Consider the following 27,385-nt stretch of genomic DNA (forward strand, 5'->3'; position numbering starts at 1 on the left):
TTATAAATATAAACATATTATTACACTAATATTCTAAGATCTAAAATGCATGTTTTAATAGGATTATATAGAAATGACAAATATATCTGCTCTAAAATCATTTTAAAAATCACAAAATTTATATAGGCTACTGGCACAATGACACTGATTTTATTGGTAAAAGACTGTTAAAATACTACAGTAAAAACCTATGAATTGTTTAACGGTAAGTTCCTGTACTATATACGGTGAAAACTGTATTGGACATTACATGTAGTTTTACAGTATATAAAGTTTTCGGAAGTGAAAAAGAACATATAATTTACGGTGAATAACCGTAAATTGACATTCCCAGAATTGCCTGCGCTACATTTCACATTTGATGTTTTATTTTTTCATTGAAATAACAGTTTCTTTTTAGTTTTTCTCATCAGTTGTGTACATTAGGTTTGTATGTTACATCTAATGTCGTTATATTAATGTTTATTGCATTATTTTAGTTTCATGTGTGTGAATGACACTGTGCACCTTCTATATATGTTAGTATTTAAATGTTGCTTGTGATGAGCCTTGGTATGTCATGTGACTCTCATCACCACCTGCTTTTGGTGGTTATCAGTGTATTACAATGGTACAAAATAGATTTCAGTACTTCAATAGGTTGGTATATTAACATTATATCAGTTGATGAAATTATGGTTTTTACATGTAAATTTAATATCCATAAAACCTAAAATGTTGCTACCATATTTTTTATGGTAAAATTTTGGCAACCACAGCTGCTAGTTTTTTACCGGAAATTTTACGGATTACTTTTATAGTGTACTGATATGACATTCCATGTACTGTTATTCCAGCTCTAAAAATATAAAACCAAATATAAACACATTAACGTTCTTGAGGTTCTTCTACGTGCAGTTTGGCATCTCAGCTGCATCTTTTGGCGCCAAAAGAGCAGTTAGCTAACTTTCAACATTTGTTTTCGACAAAATACTTTTTTTTTTCTTTGCCATACATTTGTAATGTACAAATCAATAATAACATAACTAAAAGGATAATACTTCTGTTTTGCTAATGAAGAATAATTTTCCAAATCTTATCTATAAATTTTAGCGCACTCTGACATGTTGTGGGGCGGTTGAAAAGTAGCCTACATTTAACTTTATTAAAAAAAAAATCCCCCATAATTGGCATCCTGGATAATCACAGCACTTTTCTAAAACCCTCATTTTCCCATTTAGTTAATCATATAGGCTAGCTAAAGATAAAATCTCATCCTAAAAGTCCAGTATTGCAGATAAGGGGGAAAAAACCAAGCTGTTACCCAAGTGTCCCCGTGCATAAGTGCTCTCTGTCCCTCTCTAAACACCCCCCTATCCTCCAGATCAGATCGCATTGCTCAAGATGTGTTTATTTCTGCTGCGCTGTCTTGTTTGCGACATGGCTCCATCAGTATACAGTCATGTCTCGCATTTGCAGCGGAGGAGCGTGGATAGGCAGACGAGCGCGTCTGTCAGTGAAAATGACACGCGTGCCACTTTGCTGCGCGACTGACGGCGGGATGCGCACCAGTGTCACATCCCTGTATGTGTAGCCCGGAGCGGAGTGTGGGGGTCCCGTCCATCAGAAAGGGGGGGATGACGGAGACGGGGATGTGATGAGTGAGTGAGTGAATGAGTGACTGGAGCCGAGGCATTTGCCTCTCCTCATTCTCACGATCTCCAGCTGCCACATCAAACGCCTCCTTCAGCCCACGTCCGGCTCTTTATCCCATCAATTAGATTTAATCGCAAGGATGGGTCACATAAACCCCACATGCGGGTAATCTCGGGCCCTGCTGAACAAAAGTAGGCTACAAAACATCAAAAGAGCCATCAGGATCTGTAAAAGAGTAAATGAGAACACACACCTACCATACTTGGGGCAGTTCTGAACATAAAAAGTGCATTGCTATTAAGTATACACTACCCTGACAACAAAATACTGGAGTATCATAGTAAAGTATGTCTCAGATAGTAGGCTACTTTAATTAATATGTGCTACAGCATATGCTTAGCATAGCTATTTGTTAACACTTTATTTTACAGCGTCTTTGTTACATGTTCTTACTGTAGTAATAACAAAATAATATTCATAATTAGATGCAGTAACCCAAAACCAAACCCTAATCTAACCTTATAGGCTAGTACATCTTAATTTATATTAGCAGTATCTGTTAGTATCTAACAAGGGCACTGTAAAATAAAGTGTAACCACAGACTCATATCAAATGATATTACATGGAATTCCAAAACGAATACCATGGTATTCTTATCAAAATGGTATTTCCTTTATAATATATATACTATGGTACTGTATGTATATTTTTATGATATATTCAATACCTCTTATTAAAACTTAATCATGGTTTTTACAACAAAAAAAAAAAACATGGTTACTATTTAACCCATGGTATCCACATTAACCATGATTTTCCTACACTAACTATAATTTAACCATGGTATTTGTAGTAAAACTATGGTTATAAAAATGGTAATCAATAAGCCAAAAACCATGGTTACTACACTTTTACTACAGTAAAACAACGGTTAATTTTTGTATGGGACTATGGTACTATGTGTTGTTGTTTTTTATTTATTTAAATGATATAGCAGCTCTATCTGATTGTCATAGAGATATTCAGTTGTATTTACATTGTATTCCATAACATGATGCTCCATGACAGGAAACCATAGTATTACCATGATACTGCATATAAAAAAACATGGTAATAGAATGTTACTTTGATATATACCAAAGTATTGTGTGACTGACATATTCATATGCAGCATAAATTAAGCAACTTACACCACCTGCTGGACATTTCTAAAATAGAACCGTAAATATACTCTATGACACCTCTAAATTCATCCACAAGTATTCATTCAGCAAGAACAAAAAAATTCTCTGGTCTAGTACAACTGATGTGCTTTATTTGGCCGTTTACAGCATGTGCAGTGATTCGATCGTGTGGTCCATCTGAGACTGAGCTGCGGTATAAGCAGTTTTATGCAGCTTTTCAGTTGAGAACAAGACTTTGGCTTTTTACAATAGTTACACGTGGGAACAGAAATGTCTCAAAAACATCACAGTTACATAAAAGTAACATGAAGAACATAGTCATTACAAATTGCAACTCCAAAAAGGAACAACCGGCATATCTAGTATGTTAATACACATTTTAAAATTACATTCTCATCCTTCAGGCCACAATTTGTCCATCATAATATGCCTGTCAAAGAGATATTAGTCCAAATCTGGCGAATATAACTACAACAATAATAGTCCAGATGAGTATAGTGTCCATACGCACTAAACATGTAACATTGACACTCGATGCCAGATTTGAAATTTTAACACTGAATTTTTTTTTTCTTATATTTTCACATAATATATTGTTCCTCTTCATTTGGAGAGTCTGTAGCAATAGACTTGGCAGGAGAAGCAGCACTAAACTATCGCAAAATCTTCGGTGCTGATCTGTCATTGCAGGCCGCTTTTCTAAGACGCACTCCTCTACGGATGGTCTTCAACATGTCTTCTCCATCCAGCTCATGCCCTTGATCTTGCTGGTGGCCCTGGCTGGCCTGAGGGTCCGTGGGAAATGGGAACTGACCTTCACCGAGAGCGTGAGCATTAGCGACCAGCTCTCCAATCTTCTCCACCAGACTATGGCGATTGGCGGCAAGCATCTGCTCTTCTTCTGAAGTGAATCCCGCAGCTCCAGTTTGCTGGGCATAGACACTTCCACCACCAGCTCCCCACGTTGGCAGACTCATTCGCTTGGGAGAAGCTTTGTAGTCCAGAATTTCTAACGATTCGTCATTGTACAGGTTTTCTTCACTTCCATTGTGCTCAGGAGGAGGGCTGGGGAATCCAGGTGAGTCTGGGACGGTCGGGGTCTTTACAGGAACAATAGGTGGCCGTATAGGGATCGGACCCACACTGGATGGAGTGCGCCTCACGTTTGTTTTAGATGAAGGGGTTCTACGAATGGTGGCTGTTCCTGAGGCTATGACACTACTTCCTCCTCCTTTGCCATTGGTTGTTGGGGCTCCCTGGGCAGCCAGTGCTCCATGCAGCCCTGCGGTGCTGGCGGGCCGCTTGGTCTGGATCATACGGCGGTAGTTCTGAGCCAGATTGCTATGGCGAGGGACGGTGCAGGACTTGTCGAAGTCTGTCTGTGCGTCGTTATCAGCATCGCCATTCATGGAATAACAATCGTATTCAGATCCTGCAAAGAAAAACATGGGAAGAGAAGATTCTCAATTCTCTCGGCCTTCATGCAGTGGATTGTATTTGTGTGTGTTTTAGGTCTCTTATTAAAATGATAGCAGTTTTAATAAACGTGGCTGTTTAAAAACAGTGAGATTCCTATTTAGGCAGCATTTTAAGGAATCACAATCACACTCCCAACCCAGCAACTGTTCCAGAAGATAAGATAAGAAATTCTAAGGCAGCAGTTCATCTATCTATCCCATAATGCATTAAAATAATCTTGGCAAATTAAGCAACAGAAATGTTGCTGTATACACTACCGATAATGTTTTTAAAAGAAGTCTCTTATTCTCATCAAGGCTGCATTTATCTGATCAAAATACAGTAAAATGGTAAAATACAGTAAAATTTTACAATAATAAAAAAGCTGTTTTCCATTTTATTATTTTAAAATGTAATTTATTCCAATGTTGGCAAAGCTGAATACTGAGCAGCCATTACTCCAGTCTTCAGTATCACATGATTCTTCAGAAATCATTCTAATAATCTTTTCTTCAAAATGAAGCTCAAAATAACAGCATTTATAATGTTATGGAAATATTTTGTAAGATTATACATTTCTTTGCTGTTACTTTTGATCCTTGCTGAATAAAAGTATGAATTCTTTCAAATAATAATAATAATAAATATTCATACTGATCCCAAACTTTCAAAAGGTAGTGTAGTTATAGTTCATTCATACTGAAAAATATAAACAGAACCTGTTAAACGTACTGTATTTAAATAGTTATTTTATTTTTAATGATAACTTTATTTGTGTGTTATGCATTTTATGTTTATTAGAGCATCGTTTAGTGTTGAGTCCACCATTCGTATCCAGTGAGGGGTATTATTTGTAAGCTGTATGGAGTTTGTATAGCAATCCAATCACTTTTGTTGTTTAGTTTTTGGAAAAGAGCCTGTTGGCAATCTTTGTGTGTGTGAATATGTACCGTATATGAAATGGACAAGTGTTGTAAATGCTGTACGTAATGTGCACCTGTATTTAAAGTGTTTATGTTTGTGTGTGTATATTACCCTGTGAAGGGATAGTGTCCTCTGAACACGAAGGCGTCGTGTTCTGTGTGCTGTATCCACTGGAGTACTGCAGAGAGTCACAGCTGCTCTTCTGCTGCGGTTCTATACTAAGCCCACGAGTCAGAACCATAGCCAGCTCACTAGCAGCGGATGACATTGGCTTGCCATGCTAAGAGAAAAAGAGAGAAAATAATAGATATGTATGTACACTACCTGTCAAAAATCTGGTTTAATAATTTTTTTCTCATGCTCTGCAAAAATACTGTATACTGTAAAAGTTTAGTACCATTTAAGATAACTGTTTTCTTTTTTAATACATTGTAAGATGTAATATATTCCTGTGATGGTAATACTAATTGTTCAGCATCATTACTCCAGTCTACATTGAAAACAATTGCTTAATATTTTTAACAATATTTCTAATACATAAAATAAGTATTTTTAATTATTTTTTTAATAAATTGATCATAACTAAGCACCAAATCAGCATACTAGTATGATTTCTGAAGAATCATGTGACACTTATGGTTGGAGCAATGGCTGCAGAAAATTCAGCTTTAACATCACAGGAATAAATTATATTAAAATTGAAAACAGTTATTTTAAATTGTAATAATATTTTACAATATTACAGTTCTTCCTGTATTTTTAATTAAATTAATGTTGCCCTGGTTTTAAAACCATTAAAAAAAAAAAAACTGAATTATTCCAAACCTTTGACTGGTAGTGTTTACAATCTTAATGATTAAAATCAAATAAAATTATTAAAATTTTAAATTTTATGTTAAAAAATTAATTCTCAATACCTTTGCAGTGAGGTCTTTAGAATTCATCCTAGCTAGCCTATAAGGATCCTCAGGGTGAATAATTCCATTTCCTCCCAATCCACTAGAGGGCTCTGCAGCCTCAGTCCTGCGCTGCCCGGTTACAGCCGTCTGCTCATAGTGACCTGCCTTTGACCAGTCCTGCTGCAAGAGGAAATTGTTTTTTATGGGGGGGTTTTTTAAAGGTCATAGAAATTTTGCTAGAGTAGGACAGGACCTGTTTATTTAGTAGATGTTTATTTTAATTAAAAAAATAACAATAACCAGCAATTTTGAGGATGTTGGTTAATAGTGAAAAGCGGATGATAAAAAAATAAAATGGGATGAGATAAAAACATACAAATTAAAACTATGTAACAGAAGATAATAAAGCAAATAAAGGCTGACCGAATGGTCAAAATGAAAAACAAACCTTCCAGTAAGAAATCTTTGATGTGGGTGAAGGGGAGTTTGATCCTGGGGATTGATTATAGGAAGGGGACGCAGGAAGTATGTAAGAGTGAGGCCTGATGGATTCATTAAAACAGTGAGCAGGGCGAAAGGTAGCAAAGGATGAGCCGAACTGTGGAAACGGAATGACAGGATGGCCCAATCAAATACAGAAAACATCACAAAAGCTTCAGTGAATACCCCACACCAAATAACAGTGTTATAATATACTAAAATCATTTAAATTAACCCTTTTATGCACAATATATATTTATATATAAAGGATTACCCTTGGAATTCTACTTAGTAATGGGGAAAAAAATTATGCATTAGGAACTAAATTCTAATGTAATTTTATTGAGCTCAAATATATGGACATTGTGCTTAAGTGTTAAATCAAAGAAATACTATATATATATATCTTAAGTGCAAATTATGAAAAAGAAAAAAAAGATGACAACAGAATTCTGTCAATTTAACAAAAAATGTAACAGAGCTCAATCATGAAAGTTTAAGATTTATTAATGACATTTCCTGATTGAAATTAATACTTACTATTGTGGGAGAGCCGCACTCACTGACTGACTGACAGGTTTCTGAAGCCTCTGAGGATGCAGAACTGGATGACTTCTGTTTACCAAAGATAGTTAAAGATAGGTCAGTGAAATAGATGTGGAAATAAGCATTAAACGAAACAGACAAAAACAAAACAGCAGATGAACTGGTAAAGACCTGGCTAGTGATGTCAGACGGCATGGGGGAGGGAGGTTTGGAGTGCACATTGGCATCTTGAGAGACAAATCCAGAATCATGGGAGGAGACGCTGCTCAGGCGATGGGCGCCACCTGGTGGCAGATGCACCAAACTGAGAGGAACACAAGGAGATCATTAGTGTTACTCTCAAAACTAGCAAATAACCAAATGAGGATATCCAAATGCAGCCGAGAATTATTGAGACTACATATGGCTTATTAATATCATTATAAAATAGTAGTAACTTATAAATGAAGCAAAATCTTAATTGCACCTGCAAAGGCTGCTCTTCCTAGATCCAACACTACTAGGAGAAGAAGGTGGGGTCTGGTAGGACCAGTTATAGTCAGACCCCTTAAGATCCAAAATCACCTAGTGGAAATCAAAAATAATATATTTTTATTATTATTATTTTATGTGCGTGTATGTTTATTAAATGATTTTCATATATGTGTTTAAGCACCTGTTCACTGGCCTCTGGCAGTTTATGTGGGTCAGTGGTCAACACAGTGAGGTCTTCAATAATGGCCTGGAGGTGAGTGGCCTCTCCCAGCATGGCGATTTCACCGATCTGAGGAAAGAGGTTAATGCCACTTTATTGTAAATAGCAGCAAGCACTCCTCTCTTTCATTCAAATACATACATAGGGGAGAGCGGGGCATGTTGTCACTTGATGTGTTTTTTTTTTTTTTTCATAAGTACATAAAATGGATGTTTTTAATTCAATAAATTATACAAGTAAATACATTTTTATTATATATTATCTTGAAGTAACTTCAGACCCAGGGCCTTTCATTCTCACCACTACAGGCTGCAGGAAGCTGATGAAGGTGCAGTAGCGCCCCCTTTCCTCCAGGAGGGCTCGGCGCACGGCCTGCTTCTCAGTCTCCTCCATCAGAAGGTACATGTCACTCACATCCTGCATGGCACTGTCCAGCTGTGGCTGCAGTCCTCCTCGACCTGAGACGAAGAGAAAGAGAGATACCGTGAGAGGCAATAAAGCAGTGTGTGGATAAACAATCCACGAAAGGAAAATTACACTACTCTTCAAAATTTGGGGTAAGTAAGGTAATTAATTTGGGGTAAATTGATCAAAAGTGACAGTAAAGACTTTTTTGTTACCAAAAATAAAGGCTGTTCTTTTGAACTTTCTATTCATCATAAAACCCTGAAAAAAAATGTATCATGATTTCCATAAAACATTAAACACCATAACTGTTTTCAGCATCGATAATAATGTTTCTAGAGCACCAAATCATCATGTTAGAATGATTTCTGAAGGATCATGTGACACTGAAGACTGGAGTAACGACAATCTTGCCATCACAGGAATAAATTACATTTTAAAATATATTAAATAAGAAACAGTATTTTAAATAGCAATTTTGCTGTTTTTACTGTATTTTTGATCAAATAAAGCCTTGGTGAGCATTAGATCATTCTTTTAAAAACATGATCATATCTTACAGACCCCAAACTTTTGAACATTTAGTGTATGCTGAGATGCACTGAAAATGCATATTTTAGGATTTTTAACACATGAAATGTTTGATGTAGATGTCAACACAAATGTCCCATGGGTCAGCACAAGCAAAGACAGATTAGGGTGGATAATGTCAACACAGCAACCAGGCATTGTCAGGCTTCATGCAAGGAAACCTTCATGACCGTATAATGAAAATAATAAATGATTGTGCATTGTGATTTCACAACACAGATGCTTATTATGTCTGATGGAAACAGTGACAATGAGATGAGCACGCTTTGCGAACAATGGAATTTAGTGTTTGAAAAGGACACTAAAACATTCTCATTAAAACACACGCAAAATGCCTCGGATGAAATGAAATCAATGTTAGTCATGCTTAATGTGATGAACTATGATGGAACTGCCTGAATACATACCTGGTAGTTCTACAGTTTATAAGCAGAAGCCAAGCCAATCACAGTATGAAAGACAGAGAGAAAAATAGCATTGCCATGAAGAAAATGCAAAGGAATGCAATCGCAAGCGAGTCTGTTGCCTCACAACATTTATGATACATTGCACTGACGTAATTATACATTTTCCCCCTCAACTTTCTTCAAAATACCTTCTCTTATGTTCCACAGAGGAAAGGAAGTAATACAGGTTTGAAACAACATGAGAGTGAGTAAATAATTACAGAATATTCATTTTTGGATGAACTGTCCCTTTAAAATCAAACACAATGGAAGCATTCCTCCGCTAGATGGAGGTACAGTTTACTGATCACCATCATCTGATTTAATAGGGTTACTTTTGACCCAACTCTTGAACTCTATAATCTGTCTTTGACCTAATTAATCTTGGCATCGGAAAAAAAGTAAGCATGCAAGAGAGTGGGTTGAGTTAGAAAATATCCCAGCACGACAATTTCACAAATAATTTAACATACCAAATGTAGTAATACTCTGAAAATAATGCACAGAGAGAGTGTGAGCGAGAGCGGAAATCATTGTCCTGACAGAGAGAATAAAAAGACCAACCTTTTCTGGCTTTCTTCTGCAGCTTTATTGTGTCAGATGATTTCTTCTTGATCTCCTGCCTAGAGCGCTTGTACTCTAGTGAACAGAAGGAAGGTGTAAATTCACAGACGTTATAGTGTACTAAGTATAACCAGGTTTGCTTATCAACAACTGTGATGAGTCAGTCCCACCTTTGGCATGGTCTTTATCAAGCAGGGCAGCTGTTTTCTTCCACTCTTCTATCTTGTCTTGAAGTGGGGCGATCATTTTTTCCATTAGAGCACTGAGTATAAATTAAAAATGTAGATTAAACAATATAGATAATACAGTATTTAAAATGGTCATCCAACATCAACATCATCCAAGTGTCATTTAAAGAAAAAAAAAAAAATGAAACAGGCAGAACTCTATGATTATATTGGAAATATATATGAATTATGATTATACTATAGGTCAAATTTTGGAATAATTCATTTTTTTAATGCTCTTATGCTCAGTGATGCATTTATTTGATCATAAATCCAGCAAAAAAAATGTAATATTGTGAAATAATATAACAATTTAGAATGATGGTTTAATAGTTTAAAATATAATTTATTTCTGTTATGGCAAAGCATAATTTGGTGCTCAATTATTAATAATGGTTCATATTTATTTTCAGTGCTGAAAATAGTTTTTACTGCTTAATATTTTTGCAGAAACCATGAAACATTTTTTTCAGGATTCTTTGATGAATTGAAAGTTCAAAAGAACAGCATTTATTTGAAATAGAAATAACTCAACCCAACATTTGAATGGTACTGTATCAAGCAAAAACTGTTTTCAACATTGGTAATAAAAAATGTCTCTTGAGCATCAAATCAGCATATTAAAATGATGAATAACACTGAAGACTAGAGTAATTAAAACAGAAAACATTACTGTTTTAGTGCATTTTATTATTAAATAAATGCAGCCTTGATGAGCATAAGAGACTTATTTCAAAAACATAAAATATGTCTGTTACTGAAAAATTTGACCCGTGGTGTATACACACATATACAGTATGTACAAAAAAATAAATAAAAATGAAACATAATTATATGGTTCCTGTATGAATGCAAAATATGGAAATGAGCAGTGTGAAGATTTTCTCCTTTTGTGTTCCACAGAATAAAGAAAATCATATGAGTAGTTTGGAATGAAATGAGGGTGAGTATGAGATGAGAAACTATTCCTTTAAGGTCAGCATTTGAAATCTGTGAGCAGTGAGCTAATTTGGTCTCTCTGAAGACAACACATTAAAGCCTTAGAGCAGGCTGATTGATCCATGAATGTTTGCTTATCTCCGCAGTGGAAAATCAATGCCTGGCACAGACATAAAATCCTGTCTGTGCCGTCTGACTGGCGGGGAGCAAGGCATGAAACTAATCACGCCATGGATGGGTCGATCACTCACTTGGTGAAGTGGCGTAGTTTGGCCTCGATGCTGCGGTGTCGCATGCACATCCGGGTCAAAGCTGAGCCGATATCCCTGGTGGCACCTGACAACAAGACAAATGAATGTTAAATAAATATGAAATAAGAACATTTTGAGTGTCGATAGTCAATATTTTCGAAAACGTTAGACAAATTTGTCCACGTATAGATTTTGATCGCACATATAAAAATGGCCACAAGGGGGCAAACTAATCAGAAACACAAAAGCAGGCCCATTAAAGGAAAAGTATGTGCTTACTCAGTGAAAATGCTAAATAATTGCACCATATTCACAGGAGACAGAACTTCAAAGACCACAAATAGAATACTTCCCAAACTGAATGGCTCTGATCCATCAAGAAGTGCTCACTCGCTGGATGACCTTGAACACAATTACTTAGCGGTGTTAACTTTCCTCTCCAGCCAAGTGTAATTAAAAAGGGGTCTTAAGCTATAAAACCCAGCCTGCTTGGGCCTTAACACAGCCAGCTCAGCCAAGATTTCCCCCAATCTCACAGCCAGATCTGATGAGATTTAACTCTGTTGGTATGAGGGCCAGTAGGTTACACAGGCTAGAAGGGCCAAAGTCTCCACTTACAGAGTTCAAGGGGCCAGTGGATATAAGGGAACATCTGACTGATTATAATAACCAGGGATGGGAAATGTAAAGAACTAAACAATTCTGGTATTTACAGTGTTCCACTTAATGATTCTGTTTCCTTAACTGTTCCTCTAATGATCCTTTCAATGCATATTCATTGCCAAATAATGAGATGATTTCGATATGAAATACATTTTTTTTTAAATCTATTTAAATAAGATCTAAATAAGATCTGTTTGCATGAACAACAATACTAAACAAACAAAAATGTTTCATTCATTAATATTTGTAAAATACTACTGACAAAATACATAATGTGACTATACATAGCCTATATAAAAACATTTTTATGTTTTTGATTCAAGAAAAGAACAGTCTCATTAGGGTAATTTGTTAGGGAACTGGACTACAGACTTGTGGTAACTTTGAATAAGCATTGCAGCAAACTCCATCAGAGTATTTTAGTGCAGTATTTCATTCGCAATGGTCGAAGAATGCGAGAACCATTAATGGAACCAAACATCAAATATCTTTAAAAAAACTAAACATATGAAAACTGTCTGTCAATTACACAAGCTTTTAAAAGAGATGAATTATGTCATAGGCCTACTGTTTTTGTACATCAAATATAAATTTGTGTGTGTGCAATAAGAAATAGGAGCAGCCCAGAAGAACAGCACTCCATCTCTCCATCCAGCCAGGTCCAAAGGGAAAAGGAGGGAACCCGGTAAAGGGATATCCCTCCATTCTTCCACTCTGTATCTGCCTTTCCTGTCTGCTCATGTTTCCTAAACACCATTATTACAGGAGAGAATGGGAGAGGCCGGCAATAACCTGCCCTCCTATAACCACACAAACACACACACACACACATGGCTACTGAAGCACCAGACCTGAAAACCTTCAAAACATGCAGCCTCCTACATGAGCAAAGAGGCACGTCAGTTCTTTTGAGACTTCAAATATGAGTCAAATACAAAGATTTGAAGATTTTTAAGTTCTTCAAACCAGTGTTGTTATTTTAGTATCACTATTATAAATTGTGTTAATATTTTGAATTAGATGATATTTTTTATATTTTGATTTCAGTAAATTTTTTAGTAATTTTGTTGCATTTAAAAAAAAAAAATTATTAGCTTTCTTAAAAAAAATGTACTTCAGCTTTAAATAAAAATGAGAAATATTCCCTGGTAACTAGCTGAAATAAAATAAAGTTGTTTTTTTAGTAGGCTAAATGTTTATTTCAAATAATATATATATATATATATATATATATATATATATATATATACAGTGAGGAAAATAAGTATTTGAACACCCTGCTATTTTGCAAGTTCTCCCACTTAGAAATCATGGAGGGTCTGAAATTGTCATCGTAGGTGCATGTCCACTGTGAGAGACATAATCTAAAAAAAATCCAGAAATCACAATGTATGATTTTTAACTATTTATTTGTATGATACAGCTGCAAATAAGTATTTGAACACCTGTCTATCAGCTAGAATTCTGACCCTCAAAGACCTGTTAGTCTGCCTTTAAAATGTCCACCTCCACTCCATTTATTATCCTAAATTAGATGCACCTGTTTGAGGTCGTTAGCTGCATAAAGACACCTGTCCACCCCATACAATCAGTAAGAATCCAACTACTAACATGGCCAAGACCAAAGAGCTGTCCAAAGACACTAGAGACAAAATTGTACACCTCCACAAGGCTGGAAAGGGCTACGGGAAATTGCCAAGCAGCTTGGTGAAAAAGGTCCACTGTTGGAGCAATCATTAGAAAATGGAAGAAGCTAAACATGACTGTCAATCTCCCTCGGACTGGGGCTCCATGCAAGATCTCACCGTGGGGTCTCAATGATCCTAAGAAAGGTGAGAAATCAGCCCAGAACTACACGGGAGGAGCTGGTCAATGACCTGAAAAGAGCTGGGACCACCGCTTCCAAGGTTACTGTTGGTAATACACTAAGACGTCATGGTTTGAAATCATGCATGGCACGGAAGGTTCCCCTGCTTAAACCAGCACATGTCCAGGTCCGACTTAAGTTTGCCAATGACCATTTGGATGATCCAGAGGAGTCATGGGAGAAAGTCATGTGGTCAGATGAGACCAAAATAGAACTTTTGGTCATAATTCCACTAAACGTGTTTGGAGGAAGAAGAATGATGAGTACCATCCCAAGAACACCATCCCTACTGTGAAGCATGGGGTGGTAGCATCATGCTTTGGGGTGTTTTTCTGCACATGGGACAGGGCGACTGCACTGTATTAAGGAGAGGATGACCGGGGCCATGTATTGTGAGATTTTGGGGAACAACCTCCTTCCCTCAGTTAGAGCATTGAAGATGGGTCGAGGCTGGGTCTTCCAACATGACAATGACCAAGCACACAGCCAGGATAACCAAGGAGTGGCTCTGTAAGAAGCATATCAAGGTTCTGGCGTGGCCTAGCCAGTCTCCAGACCTAAACCCAATAGAGAATCTTTGAGGGAGCTCAAACTCCGTGTTTCTCAGCGACAGGCCAGAAACCTGACTGATCTAGAGAAGATCTGTGTGGAGGAGGGCCAAAATCCCTCCTGCAGTGTGTGCAAACCTGGTGAAAAACTACAGGAAACGTTTGACCTCTGTAATTGCAAACAAAGGCTACTGTACCAAATATTAACATTGATTTTCTCAGGTGTTCAAATACTTATTTGCAGCTGTATCATACAAATAAATAGTTAAAAATCATACATTGTGATTTCTGGATTTTTTTTAGATTATGTCTCTCACAGTGGACATGCACCTACGATGACAATTTCAGACCCTCCATGATTTCTAAGTGGGAGAACTTGCAAAATAGCAGGGTGTTCAAATACTTATTTTCCTCACTGTATATATATATATATATATATATATATATATATATATGATTTTATTTTTAGTTGTAGTTATGTAACGATAATAACCCTGCTTTAAATTAAATTCTATTTGATATATGTCATATTTATTTATGCATTTTCAATCAAATCAGCACTATACAAAGCACCAGTGCCCAAATGACAAGTTGTTTTACTTCTTTCAAAGTGGAGTTTTCACAGTTTGTCTCATTGGGTGGGACACTAACAGACTGAACAGTGGCCAAACCAGGTGACAGTTAGAGGAAAGGAAGGTTAAAGATCAGCCATCTGAATCCTCGGTCTAAAGGGCTGTAGTCAGGAAATGATATTGCAAAAAAAAAAAAAAGGCAAAAAGAAAATTCCCTGTGTACCATTTGGCTCAGACCCACAGGTCCATCCCATAGTGTCTGTCTGAGAGAAAGGCCCACTCTCAGTACACAGCGTGCTTGTCCAAAAGCATGCACGTCTCACAACCTATTCTCAAAGGTCTTTGGCAAGGCAAATCAAGTTCAACGCTACTGGCGTTGAGACATAACAGAGCTGTTCCTGAGTTGATCTGTGCACACACACAATCCATTTGCATGGCTCAGTGCAAAGTTCACAGCTGCACTTTCGCTCAAAAGCGAAGGCTTTTCTATCTCAAAAACAGACCTTCTCGACGTCATTGCTACACTTGAGATGATACGCTACACAAACACACTCACACACCTGCCAGCATCCTCTTCCCTTCCCTTGAGGGATCAGCTGACAGCTCCATCCTGAAAGCGTTCACAGACTTCCTGTATCCAGGAGTCCCCTGGCCTCCCACCCTGACCGGACACTCGCGACTCCCACAGCCTTCCTTCACATCACGTGACGCAGAGGCTTCAGATGCTCCATTCAGCCAAACTCTCACTGCCTCCAACACCTGCCCACGACTGAGAAGCTATTTAGCAGATCTGTGAACCCTTGAGGAACAGCTCATGTGATCAACTGCTGTTTAAAGGGACAGTGCACCTAAATATGATCATTTTATCATTGCCATTTACTCAACCTGATGTTGTTCCAAACCTGTATGACTTTCTTTCTATGGAACACAAAAGAAGAGATTTTCATCCATACAATGGAAGTAAATGACAACAAAACTTTCACTTTGAACCTGATCTTGGTGACCTCAGTTAAGAATAAAAATTGTTCTAGATGAGGTTGAGCAACTTGTAGCACAACTAAAATGTTAATTGTTCACAATAACACCAAGAATGTGCATTATGAAAGGGAATAGAGTCGAATTTGAATCCATGTTCACTTTAAAAATAAAAGCTCACTGCATTACTGTAATCGTTTTGTGATTAAAAGTGATAAAATATTTGGTTCTAGTCACCTTGACAAAGAAACTAAACGTGACCTTAACATTATTTCAGTCAAAACATCTGATGAGGGAACAGTCTTCGCATCCATCTGAAGGGAGAAGCAGTTTCCATGGGTCTCTGACTCTCAGATGTGCCCTTTCACTTTCTGAATAAATATGTGTGCAGGTGCAGAAGTAGTTGGCAGACACTCTTAACAGAGCCTGTGAATGGCTGGCACTGCAACAGTTAGATTTTTCTCTGAAAAGACTTTTATTTTCCACTAATGTCACTTGAGCAGTGCTAATAATGCTATTTACTCTGAAAAAATGATACTTTGGACCAACTTAAAAAATACTGTAATTTGTTACAGCCAATTTTATTTGTTTTTCTAAAATTATATTTATGGTTTATATATATTATAAAAAATATTTATTTTCCCAAAGACAAAAACATGCATACAAAAATAAAAAGATTTATTATAAAGACCAAACTCAATCATATTTTCTTTAGACATACACTGAAAAAAGTGATAAGCTGACTTAACTTAAAAAAATTGAGGAAACCCGTTGCCTTAACATTTTTAAGTAAATGATAATTAAAAAAAATAAGTTATTTGAATTGTCAAGTTCACTTAACTTTTTTTTTTTTATTATTATGTACATTTTAAGGCAACGGATTTCCTCAATTTTTTCAAGTTAAGTCAACTTTCACTTTTTATAGTGTAAGCCAAAATATTACTTATTGCAAGTCAGTGTCATTTTATATAACTTACCTTCACCATACAAATTTTTTTTTTTTTTTTACTTAAAATGACACTAAAACATTTGTTAGTCTGTTTAGTGTTTAATTAATTTAGTTTACTTACTTAAAGTGTGAAAGGCATTAATGTTTATTCGGTTGGCTTTTTAATTTAAAATATTTAATCAATTCAACTCAATTCTTCATGTAAACACTTCCACGCAACCTCAAACATAAATGCACATGAGTAAAAACAAAAACATCCACTGCTCTTTCCCTCTTCTCACGTTTGTAGCTACAAATCACGTTTTTGTTGAAGAAAGCCTGCCTGAAGAACATTTCTGAGGGTTACATAACGATCTAATAAACCAGCAGACTAATAAACAGAAGGACTCAATGTCAAAGACGCTCTCACACGTTCAGTGTCTAGCACGAGTTACATGAAACGACAGACAGAGACAGATACAGGAAGACCAGTGACAGCAAAGCTGCGTTTGGCCCCCTGCCTTCCCTCTATCTGTTCTCAATTACTCCAGACTTCCCAGGACTCTCTCTGGCATGAGGAGGGGACATTAAGGATGCCCATGTGTGTACGGCTTAGTGTGAGTGTGTGCATGTGTGTTTACAGCCTCTAAGACTTCCTGTCTGGGGGATAGAGCACTGCTGCTAAAAATACTCCGCAGTCCTCCTCACCAGATGTGCTTCACATTATAGCTTCAGCAAAAACACACTCACACATTTGACTAAAACAGACATAATAGTGACCCCTCTTCTCTGTCTGTCTCTGTATTAAGGGTGACAGTATTTCAGTCAGGCGTGAGTTCAAGATAACATCATCACTTTTCCCTGTCTGCTGTTCGTCATCATCTTTTCCTTTACACCATTGATTCCCAGCCAGAGTTGTGTTCCTGAGGTACGTCTGAGGGTACTGGAACACAATTTGATTTTGAACCTAACGGTAATGAGCATCAGAAATCATTCTAATATGCTGATTTGGTGCTCAAGAAACACTTCTTCTTCTTCTTATTTTTATTTTTTTTTATGTATTTGATATTTTTCCTTTTTTAGTGTCAATTCTCTTTTCATTAGGATGTAGAACATAGTGTTCTGTTCTTTTAATACTTTATATTGTTTTCAAGCATCTGCGCTTGGCTTCAACAGCTGAACGTAACTGATTCCACACTAAATGTGTTGATTCTGGAAGATTCTAAATGCACTCCAGGTTTCCTCTCTATTGTGAATAATATTTGTGGTAAAGACTGTTACAAGAGGCACTCAAGGATATAAAATGTGTGCTTGCTTTTACTAAAGACAAATAATGAAAGACAGAGGTTAGCTTAACAGCTGTTGGTTATTCAATTTGTATAAATTTAAAGGAATAGTTCACCCAAAATTTTGTAATCATTTACTCATCCTCATGTTGTTCCAAACCCATCTAAGTTTTTTTCTTATATTGAACACAAAAGAAGATATTCTGAAGAATTTTGAAGAACCAAACAGTTGTTCGTCGCCATTGACTTCTATAGTTGGGAAAGAAATACTATGGAAGTCAGTTCTTCAAAATATCTTCTTTTATGCTCAACATAAGAAAGAAACTATTGGTTTGGAACGACATGAGGGTGAGGAAATACAAAATTTTTGGGTTAACTATCCCTTTAAAGCTTCCCCTCACAGCAGAATTGAAAAACAATACCATCATTAATGGTATACTGAATCATTACCAATACCTTTTTATAGACCATGATGCATGTCAATAAAATCGTAGTATTACCATCTCAGACATCAAAAACCATGGTTGTACCACAGCATCATGTTAACAAAACCATACTGGCACAATATATCCATTGTCATGTCAAAACACATTAAATAATTAATAAATAAATGTAACTGCTTAATAATCAAATGATTTAAATAAATATAATTAAAATCTTTAAATAATTATAAATAATAATGAGTGCTTGCTTTAACTAAAGATACATTTTTGTATAGCTTTACTCTTTCCCCTTTTCACAGTAATGAAAAATAATACCATCATGGATAAATAATATTGTCAAAAATAACATTGTCATGGTATATTACTGAATCATCATTTCCATAAAACCATGGTATTACAGTCTCAGATAACCAAATACCATGACACCATGTTGCAAAACCATAGTACTGGCACGTTACATGTCCAAAAACAAAAATCCATGCTAAGCCATTGATAAATATCCAAAAAACCTGATGTTGCCATGGTGCATGTTCAAAAACATGTCAGTTTCATGTCCAAAATCCACAGTACGTATTGTTACCGAATTATGCAAACCTAAGGTTCAGAATCCATCTTTATACTTACTGTTAATATGTACACAGCATTATTTTACTATACACTATATATATATATATATATATATATATATATATAGCCATAGAATAAATCTACACCAGTATACAACATAAATGTAGCAACTCTAATTTAAGCAAAGGTAATGGCCACATATAACCTTCCTAAGTGGTTAATAAATCAGTTGGGAGTTGTTTGTTGACCCACAGACCTGATAAAAAGGTAAGTTAACAGAAAAGGGTGAAATGTAGCAAGTGTGAATCTGACGGTATAATCTCTAGTGCCAAGTAAGGCCAATTCCTGCCCATGCCCCACACTCCAGATGGCTGGCACGGATGCATGCCATCTGCCAGTCCAGAGCGGCAGGGAAGATTAGCAGCCCACTGCGTCCCACTGACACACACTCGCACTAACATGCACAAACTCAGTCTGTGTGTCAGAACAAGGTAAAGAGGATTACACATCTCTGCCTCGCCACTGCAAGCCAGGCGAAATCGCTTCCAAGCTCCTTCCATGTATAGACATAAGCACTCATACAGTATACATACGCTGAGAAGAGCCTGTCATCAGCGTGGATGGAAAACACACACATACAGACCCAAGAGCCATCATTAAAACACACCTCACCCCGATCCCATGACAGAGAGGTTTGTGTCCATCTCCCATGGCACATCTCTCACAACATAAGAAATCACCCGCGGGACTAACTATACACTTACACAACTAAATCACCATGGGGTGGTGCAATGCATAGTGCAAGGCTGACATCATAAGAACACATTGACTTAGATGTGTTAATAAAGATCTAGATGAACAAAGCATGTATCATTACATTTGACTTGTGTTCCAGTAAACATCCCTCCTCTAGCATTCATCACTGGAAGTGAATGTAAGCAAATGCTGTTATTTTTAGAGGCCAGACGTCCAAATGCAAGTCAAACACAGACATCAAACACTTCCACGCCTGTCTAACACGTGCACTAATAGACTGCCCACATCTGCTCTATAAAAAACACTGACCATGACGCCATGACTATAAAGATCACAAACAAGCCAGACTGCTGGACTCCTTTGCTATCAAAGGCAGGGAGTCGTAATAGAAGGGAAAGGTATAAGAAAGAGGGAGAGAAAGAGAGAGAGAGACGCTATATAATGTCCTTTCATATTGACGTTCCCTGTATTGATATTCTCAAGCCTACTAACACTTAACTTAAACTGACCTTTCCTTGACAAATACTTCAAAAATAAGTTTCTCCACTGAGATGAAACTTGATGAAACCTTAATAGTGATCAAAACTGTGACATTCAGGCAATCATCAAGATGAATCATGAAGTGGTTAACGTTCATAATGTTCAATCAAAGCATTGATTAATCTTAATTAATGGTAATTTCTATAGTGATACATGTACTGTCATTTAAAGGTGTATAAATTAACTAATATATTATGAATAGTGCTGTCAATCGATTAAAAAAAAAACATTTTTTTCTGAAATGAATCGCGATTAATCCCACCTAACATTAAAGTTTTAAATATACTTTTATATTGCAATAATTTCACATACAATCTTCAAATGAATGGACAAACAACATATTTTTAATATTTGTTTAATGTCATCTTTTTTATGACTGGAGGCCAGTATCACTGATACTAAGTAATACTGATTTCCCTATAAAAAAAAATTCCCCCTAATATTTAACCATTGACTATAGCCATTAAACATTACATTATAATTAAGAGCTATCAATTTTAACATTTATTAGACTTTAAAAATAACTTCTAATTTAAGTGAACTTAAAACAATCTTCACATAAACCCATTATAATAAATGTTATATTTAGCTACCTGTGCCCCTCAGCAGAAATATACAGAAATTGAATAAAGTTATCAAACACTAAATTCTAAACTAAATACAGATAAATACTTACAGCTATATAAAAGTCACTGATTTCCTCTTTTTTCTTTTATTCTTGATGAACAGACATCACAGCAGCTGGTTATTAGGTTGTTTTTGGCTGCTATTTCTTTAAGAGATGTTGCTGCTGAGCTATCTGACATGCATCGTATTTTCTCTCAACTCTCATCACCTTTTCTGACCCATTTCAGTCTCTACTAATGAGCTGACGAGTTGAATCGGGTGTGTTAGATGAGGGAGACAGCGCAGGGATGCTCCAGGACATTTTTGAAAACCATTTCAGAGACATGTTCTTAATGTAACTCATATATAACATATTACATGCACACACAGTTTTAAGGCAGCTTTAATTGCCTTTTTGGTAACTTCATGCCTTAACTAACCACGACATTGCATGCATGTAGTTTATTTTGCGCTTTGATTAGAATTGACATAGGCTATAGCGTGCGCCGGTTTCCGTGCTTTCCGTCAGCAAAAAACAGACAGATACAGCAGTTATGAGGGCGGTGGCCAACCCTAGGCTCTGCTCCGTTCACGGTGTTAAATAATTTTTACGTGTTGAAGGGGACCTATTATGCAAAAATCACTTTTATAAGGTGTTTGAACACAGTTGTGTGGCTGCAGTGTGTGAAAACAACCAGCCTATAATCTTAAAAATCCACCAACTCATTTTTTTTTATAAAACCAATAAATCATGAACAGTCTCTCCAAACAAGCTGTTTCAGATTCTCCCTCTGTTCACGTCACCGAGGGGAAAAAGTCCCGCCCATTTGTGACGCTCTCTGCCCTATTAGCATAAACACAGCCCTGAGTGAGAAGCTGCGGTCCGCCATTACTGGAGATATATACAATGTCAGCACCAAAGAGGCTTTCAAAGTGTTGTGTTTTGGGATGCACTAATGAACATGGGAGTCGCCATAATCTCCCCTCATATGAGCCAAGGACACTGTGGTTAAATTTCATTTTTGAAGGAAATATCCCGGAAAAAATCGGTAACATCCCCTATATGTTTAGGAATCAATACCAACACTTTGTGTGCGAACGTCAGCTCCAGACAAAGTTAGTATTACACGTTTGTTTTCCAAATTGCCTTTCTGAAAGAGCTTCTTGGCACTTCACTGCTGCTGCCTTCACGTGCTACCAGAATGATCGTAAATAGGAATGTGGTAGTTAAAAGTTGCATATGAAAGCAATATGAGTTGAAGTTGTCGAGCTCATAATCAGAAGTGGGACTTATAAAGTTTGTGATAGCATGAGACCAGCTATATTGTTATTTTTATCCCGCCATGCTCCCCGTCTGTGAAATTCATAAACGCGAATTTATTATGCACAGTATAATCAGATGACTGACTTTAAAACCGAGTACGTTTTCTGTAAAGATAACAGGCTTGTACTAATAGTGGAATGTTGATTTGCAAAGGCTAGTACTGCTAATGCCAGAGCTTGAGCTCTTGAAGCTCCGCCCTCTTCTCCGGGAGCAACAGCTCATTCGCATTTAAAGCAAAATACTCAAATTCAGCACGTTTTGGCCTAAAAGTGGCCATTTTAACAAACTATCAAAATTTATCAGTGGGGTATATTGAGCTAAAACTTCACATATCCACTCTGGGGACATCAGAGACTTATTTTACATCTTGTAAAAAGGGGCATAATAGGTCCCCTTTAAACTGAAAAAATTAATCGCCTGTTTTAACGCGCTAATTTTGACAGCACTAATTATGAATAAACATGAAGTAACAATGAACAATATTTTATTTAGAATTATATATTCTAATTTAATGTATTATTAATATTATTATTATAGCATTTATATATTATAACACTTATATAAAATAATATATTAAAACATAATATAATATAATACATAATATATACTAAAATAGCATTACTCTAGATTTTAAAATGCTGTAATTATTATATTATATAATAATTTATTTTAAAATGCTATAATTTTTATGAACATGAAAAACATTCTTGGTATTTGTTAGTTCAGGATTCCTAATGCATTTTCATTGTATAACTTTACTCTAAAGTGTTAACTTTTCACTTATATTTTAAATTGTATAAATTAACAAACACTAAAGTATTGTGAAAAATATGAATTAACAATGAACAACAGTATATTAATATTTCTATTATAATTTAATCTAACATGATTTATATTATCAATATTATTAAATTAACTATAAAATTATCAATGTGATTTGTTATATATTATATAATATAGAAATTTATATTTTTTAATTAACATGAACCAATTGTTGTTGATTGTTTTTTTCAGAACACCTGAAGATTTACAAACAAAGTAAATCTTATTGTAAAGTGATTGCGATTCACTTATATTCAAATACTTTAAATGCTTAGGCCACTGAAAGGCTGTGTTTGTTAGTTAATGTGACTGTCTGGACTGTGTGCGATTATGGGCCTGTTGACTGGGGTGATGGGGGAAGAATGTATGTCACTGGAAGCTGGTGAGACGAGAATCCGTCTGATGTCAATGTTTTAGTGAGATGTCCAGCTGTGCCAGTGCCCCCAGCCTGTCCCTAATTCAAAGAGAACGCATGCCTACTGTTGCTGACACTTAATACCAGGGATTATATGCTGCCCTCTCATTGGAGTAGAGTAGATATCATTTCAGTGTGGCGCTACTGGAAACCAAAAAACAAGGGCATCACAAAAAATAAATATATAAAGTTTCTGGTAATGAATTCTGTTCTTAAAAATAGGACATTACCCAAAGTTTGTATATTGTAATTACTTGAAACTTTCATATCGACGTAAAGTCGTAAGCAACCGCCAGACAGGGTCAGAGGTCAAAATGCTCCAGTGACAGCCATCCACTAAAAGTATTGACAGTTCACTGAACTAATTTATGGCAGTGCTGTATGTTTGGAGTCCGGAGCAGAACAAAGCGCTCCCGCAGGACAAATGGAATCAATCTGGTTCACTGGCATCTGGTAATGATTCTGAACTGGGCAGAAGGGTGAAGGTGGATAGGTGGCTGTGTTTCGGGTAAAGACTTTGCATTAGCCTTTACTGGACTGATACTAAATGAAACGTGATATAGTCTGTCTCTATAGACTCTACTCCATATTGTATCTATCTCTAAATTTCTTATCACTGCAAGTGTGCTGATATTAGTGTTGGGGGTAACGCATTATAAGTAACGCAAGGTACATAATCAGATTACTTTCCCCAAGTAACCGGTAAAGCAATGCATTACTTTTGCAATTACAATGAAATATCTGAGATACTTTTTCAAATAAGTAACTCAAGTTTCCCCTTTATTCACTGACATCTCTCCTGTCCCCGTGTTGTGAGAAATTGGGAGTGAGGTGCGGAGGCAGAGGCACTTCCTTCAGCCTGAGGCTTATTAGTTTACTTTTGGTCTGAAAGGGCCTTTACAGTTGCCAAGAATATAACTTTTGGGCTTTTTTGTTATAAGAAAAAAACAAATAAGCAAGCCAAGCCCAGCCCATGTGACAAAAAGTAAAATGCAAAAGTAACGTACTGTATACTTTACATAAAAAAGCAACTAAGTAATGCAATTAGTTACTTTTTATGGAGTAACGCAATTTTGTAATGCATTACTTTTGAAAGTAACCTTCCCCAACAACACTGGCTGATATAACCAGCTGCTAAAAGTTATGCAGGATAAAAAAGTTATGCACTATTCTATAATGTTATTCTGGCCAAACTTAAAAAAAAAAAATAATAATAATAATAAAAAGCTAAATATGTGGCGGAAACTAAGTTAAAATAATTAAACACTTTTGAATGCAAAATTTGTACTTTAAAAGGGTAAGAAAATACATTATTGTATTTTTATAAAAATTTTATTTTAGGCAACATATTTTAGTAGTGTCAGCAAACATTCTAGCAATATATATGTATCGCCAGAATGGGGGTAGGTGGCATAAATTTAAATTGTTGAATAAAAAAGTTATTACAAACATATTGAAAAAATAATATCATTGATTTTTTTAAATATATCTAAAAAATAGATACTGGAGAGAATCACAGCCCTGATTAAGCCTGTCTAACAAGCACAAACCAGTATCAAAGTTCATAAACTGATGTGTCAAATAAACTATTCCATCATAATTTCTCTCCCACACTACGCAGATATTTAAAACTAGAGCTTTTTATGTCTGTCTGGTCTCTTTGAGGTATCTGTAGTTCCTGTGCAAGTGCTGTAACCTTGCAGATTTTGGTAGCCAATAGCAACCGGTCCCTTTGTCTACTGCGGCTGGTCGGCGCTTATACATACAAACCCACGCACACTACATGGGATATAAAGATCCAGTGCATTCAGCGCTTGTGTACATATGGTGCAATTTAAAAGACAGATACAAATGAGTAATTCAGCTCTAGGCCGACAGCTATGCCTGACCCACATCCTTTAACCGTTTTGATGAAGACTAGATTTGTTTGGCCTTGTCTGGTCCCTGCAGGCAGTAACTAGAGGATTTTAATGGCACAGGAAGGATTTGGTTTCAGAGATTCAATAGCAGCCAGCTAGAAGCAGAATTGAACTATGATGAAATATGACTCTCAAGCCATATCCTAGTTATCAGAACAAACTCAAAGTGACCTTTCTGATGTATTCATATGAAAGAAAACTAGACAAAATTGAAATCACAACACGGCTTGCTTTTCGAAGTCACAAAGGCTGTGATTTAATTAAATAAATATATGTGCTTTGTGTTTTAGAGTAAAGCGCGACACTGTGTGTTTTCACGTGAGCAACTCATCATCTGCCAGTGTTTGAAGCATCTCAGAGCGTCTCAGTTTGCAGTAAATGCTGCTCCACACAAACTCCATCTCAAGTTTGGGTCGATTTAACATGCGTTTGGAAATGCAACATGTGCCAACCATCTTTCCATACTTGTAATAAGAAGCACTTATCAAAAGAGAAGCCGGGCTCCCTGCGGTTTTAAAAAATGAAATGTTTGAAAATGAAAAAAATAAGATAAATATAATTTTTCTATTATATGTGTAATCATTTTATATTTGTATTATAATTTTACAGTTGAAATTATTATTATATTATTTTTCTTAAATACTCATTTTTTATTTAACATTTTAATATTTTTTATTTTTTTAGTGAGCAGTAGTAATAATAATAATTATTATTATTTTTATTATGTTACAGCCATATTGATTTATAATCACAAAAATTTGGCCAAAACATGCAGCCCTTCAAACAAGCAGCAAACCTGGAATTTTTTATTTTTTTATCACATTTTAAATCACAATTGCAATTTAGCAGAAAAATCACATTTTCTTCCCCAAATCATGCATCCGTCCAATGTCATATATAGGGATGAAAAAATTTGACTATATGCACAAATTTATTATAGCCACCCAAAACAGTCAACAACCTGCAACTCAACAACTGTTGATCATTGCGATCTCAACATTTTAAATGTACCTCTCGTGTTGGTTGCCATGTCTGCCACCTTCTGAAAAGCATCAAGAAACGCTGCGACCGCCAACACTGTGGTTCTGTGAGGGAGTAAACAGCAAAACATTTATAGTCATCAGCGCCAGTGCTGATTAGGAACAGCGACATGACTGCTGAAAATCAATCTGATTCACATCTTGAGAATGCAGATTAAGGCCCTGTCCCGAATGAAGCGCTTGATCTGAACTTGAAGTAAATTTGATGCTGTGAAGTCCATGAGACCTGAGGGTGTCTCATTTGTCATTTTATGATTCAGAAGAGTGCTTATTTGCCATTTTGTCAATCCCACACTGGAGCAGACTATTACCCAACAGCCCATGCAGAAAAATGTAGACTGCACAGGTGGACCGCATGGGTTGAGGGTGCCATTTGGAACAGGGCCTAAGGTGAATATCAATATCTCCGAAAAGATGAAAGAAATAACTGATAAAAGACGTCTGAAGTGTTAAATTACCTTAGCTGGGAGTGTAGTTTCGTGGCCTTTGCAACGAAGTCTTCCCACACTGGGTACGAGTACTACAGGAATGAAGAGAGACATATGAGAGAGTTAGTAAGGACATAAACATCAACACTAAACTGCACACATACAGGTACTCCAAAACACAGACACATTCAGAACTCCATGTACCACAAAGAGAGCAAAGCACTTCAGATGAGGACCAGATGTCTCGCTAAATACAAACGGTCATGACACACTTCCATCTGTTTTGGAAGAACATTCTCTACAGGAACACCAGCAAAATTTTGTCCAGGTGTGCTGACCCTGTCTGTCATCGTGACATTATATGCTGTTGAAATGACCAGCATATGTTGTTCGCCAACATAGCATGCTGGTGTCTTCACAATAGGCTTCTTAAACATCGTTC

General features: G+C 36.3%; 1 protein-coding gene across 2 annotated transcripts in view; it reads right to left on the bottom strand.

Moving 5' to 3' along the window:
• Nucleotides 1–2,929: 2,929 nt before the first annotated feature.
• mtss1la (MTSS I-BAR domain containing 2a) overlaps nt 2,930–27,385 on the bottom strand; it is a 29,074-nt gene continuing 4,618 nt past the window's right edge. The window contains exons 2-15 of one of the 2 annotated variants that reach the window (XM_058751815.1): nt 26,974–27,035; nt 26,487–26,560; nt 11,245–11,329; nt 9,998–10,089; nt 9,828–9,902; nt 8,122–8,279; nt 7,783–7,890; nt 7,594–7,691; nt 7,299–7,431; nt 7,122–7,196; nt 6,550–6,699; nt 6,120–6,281; nt 5,314–5,482; nt 2,930–4,252 (exon numbers count right to left, since the gene is read on the bottom strand). In XM_058751815.1, the coding sequence (XP_058607798.1) occupies nt 3,474–4,252; nt 5,314–5,482; nt 6,120–6,281; nt 6,550–6,699; nt 7,122–7,196; nt 7,299–7,431; nt 7,594–7,691; nt 7,783–7,890; nt 8,122–8,279; nt 9,828–9,902; nt 9,998–10,089; nt 11,245–11,329; nt 26,487–26,560; nt 26,974–27,035 (2,220 nt within the window). In that variant the 3' untranslated portion in view covers nt 2,930–3,473. The remainder of the gene's footprint in view (nt 4,253–5,313; nt 5,483–6,119; nt 6,282–6,549; nt 6,700–7,121; nt 7,197–7,298; nt 7,432–7,593; nt 7,692–7,782; nt 7,891–8,121; nt 8,280–9,827; nt 9,903–9,997; nt 10,090–11,244; nt 11,330–26,486; nt 26,561–26,973; nt 27,036–27,385) is intronic. The other variant, XM_058751816.1, reaches the window with a different exon arrangement.

This window comes from Onychostoma macrolepis, chromosome 18, assembly GCF_012432095.1.
Source record: "Onychostoma macrolepis isolate SWU-2019 chromosome 18, ASM1243209v1, whole genome shotgun sequence".
NCBI classification, from domain to species: domain Eukaryota; kingdom Metazoa; phylum Chordata; class Actinopteri; order Cypriniformes; family Cyprinidae; genus Onychostoma; species Onychostoma macrolepis.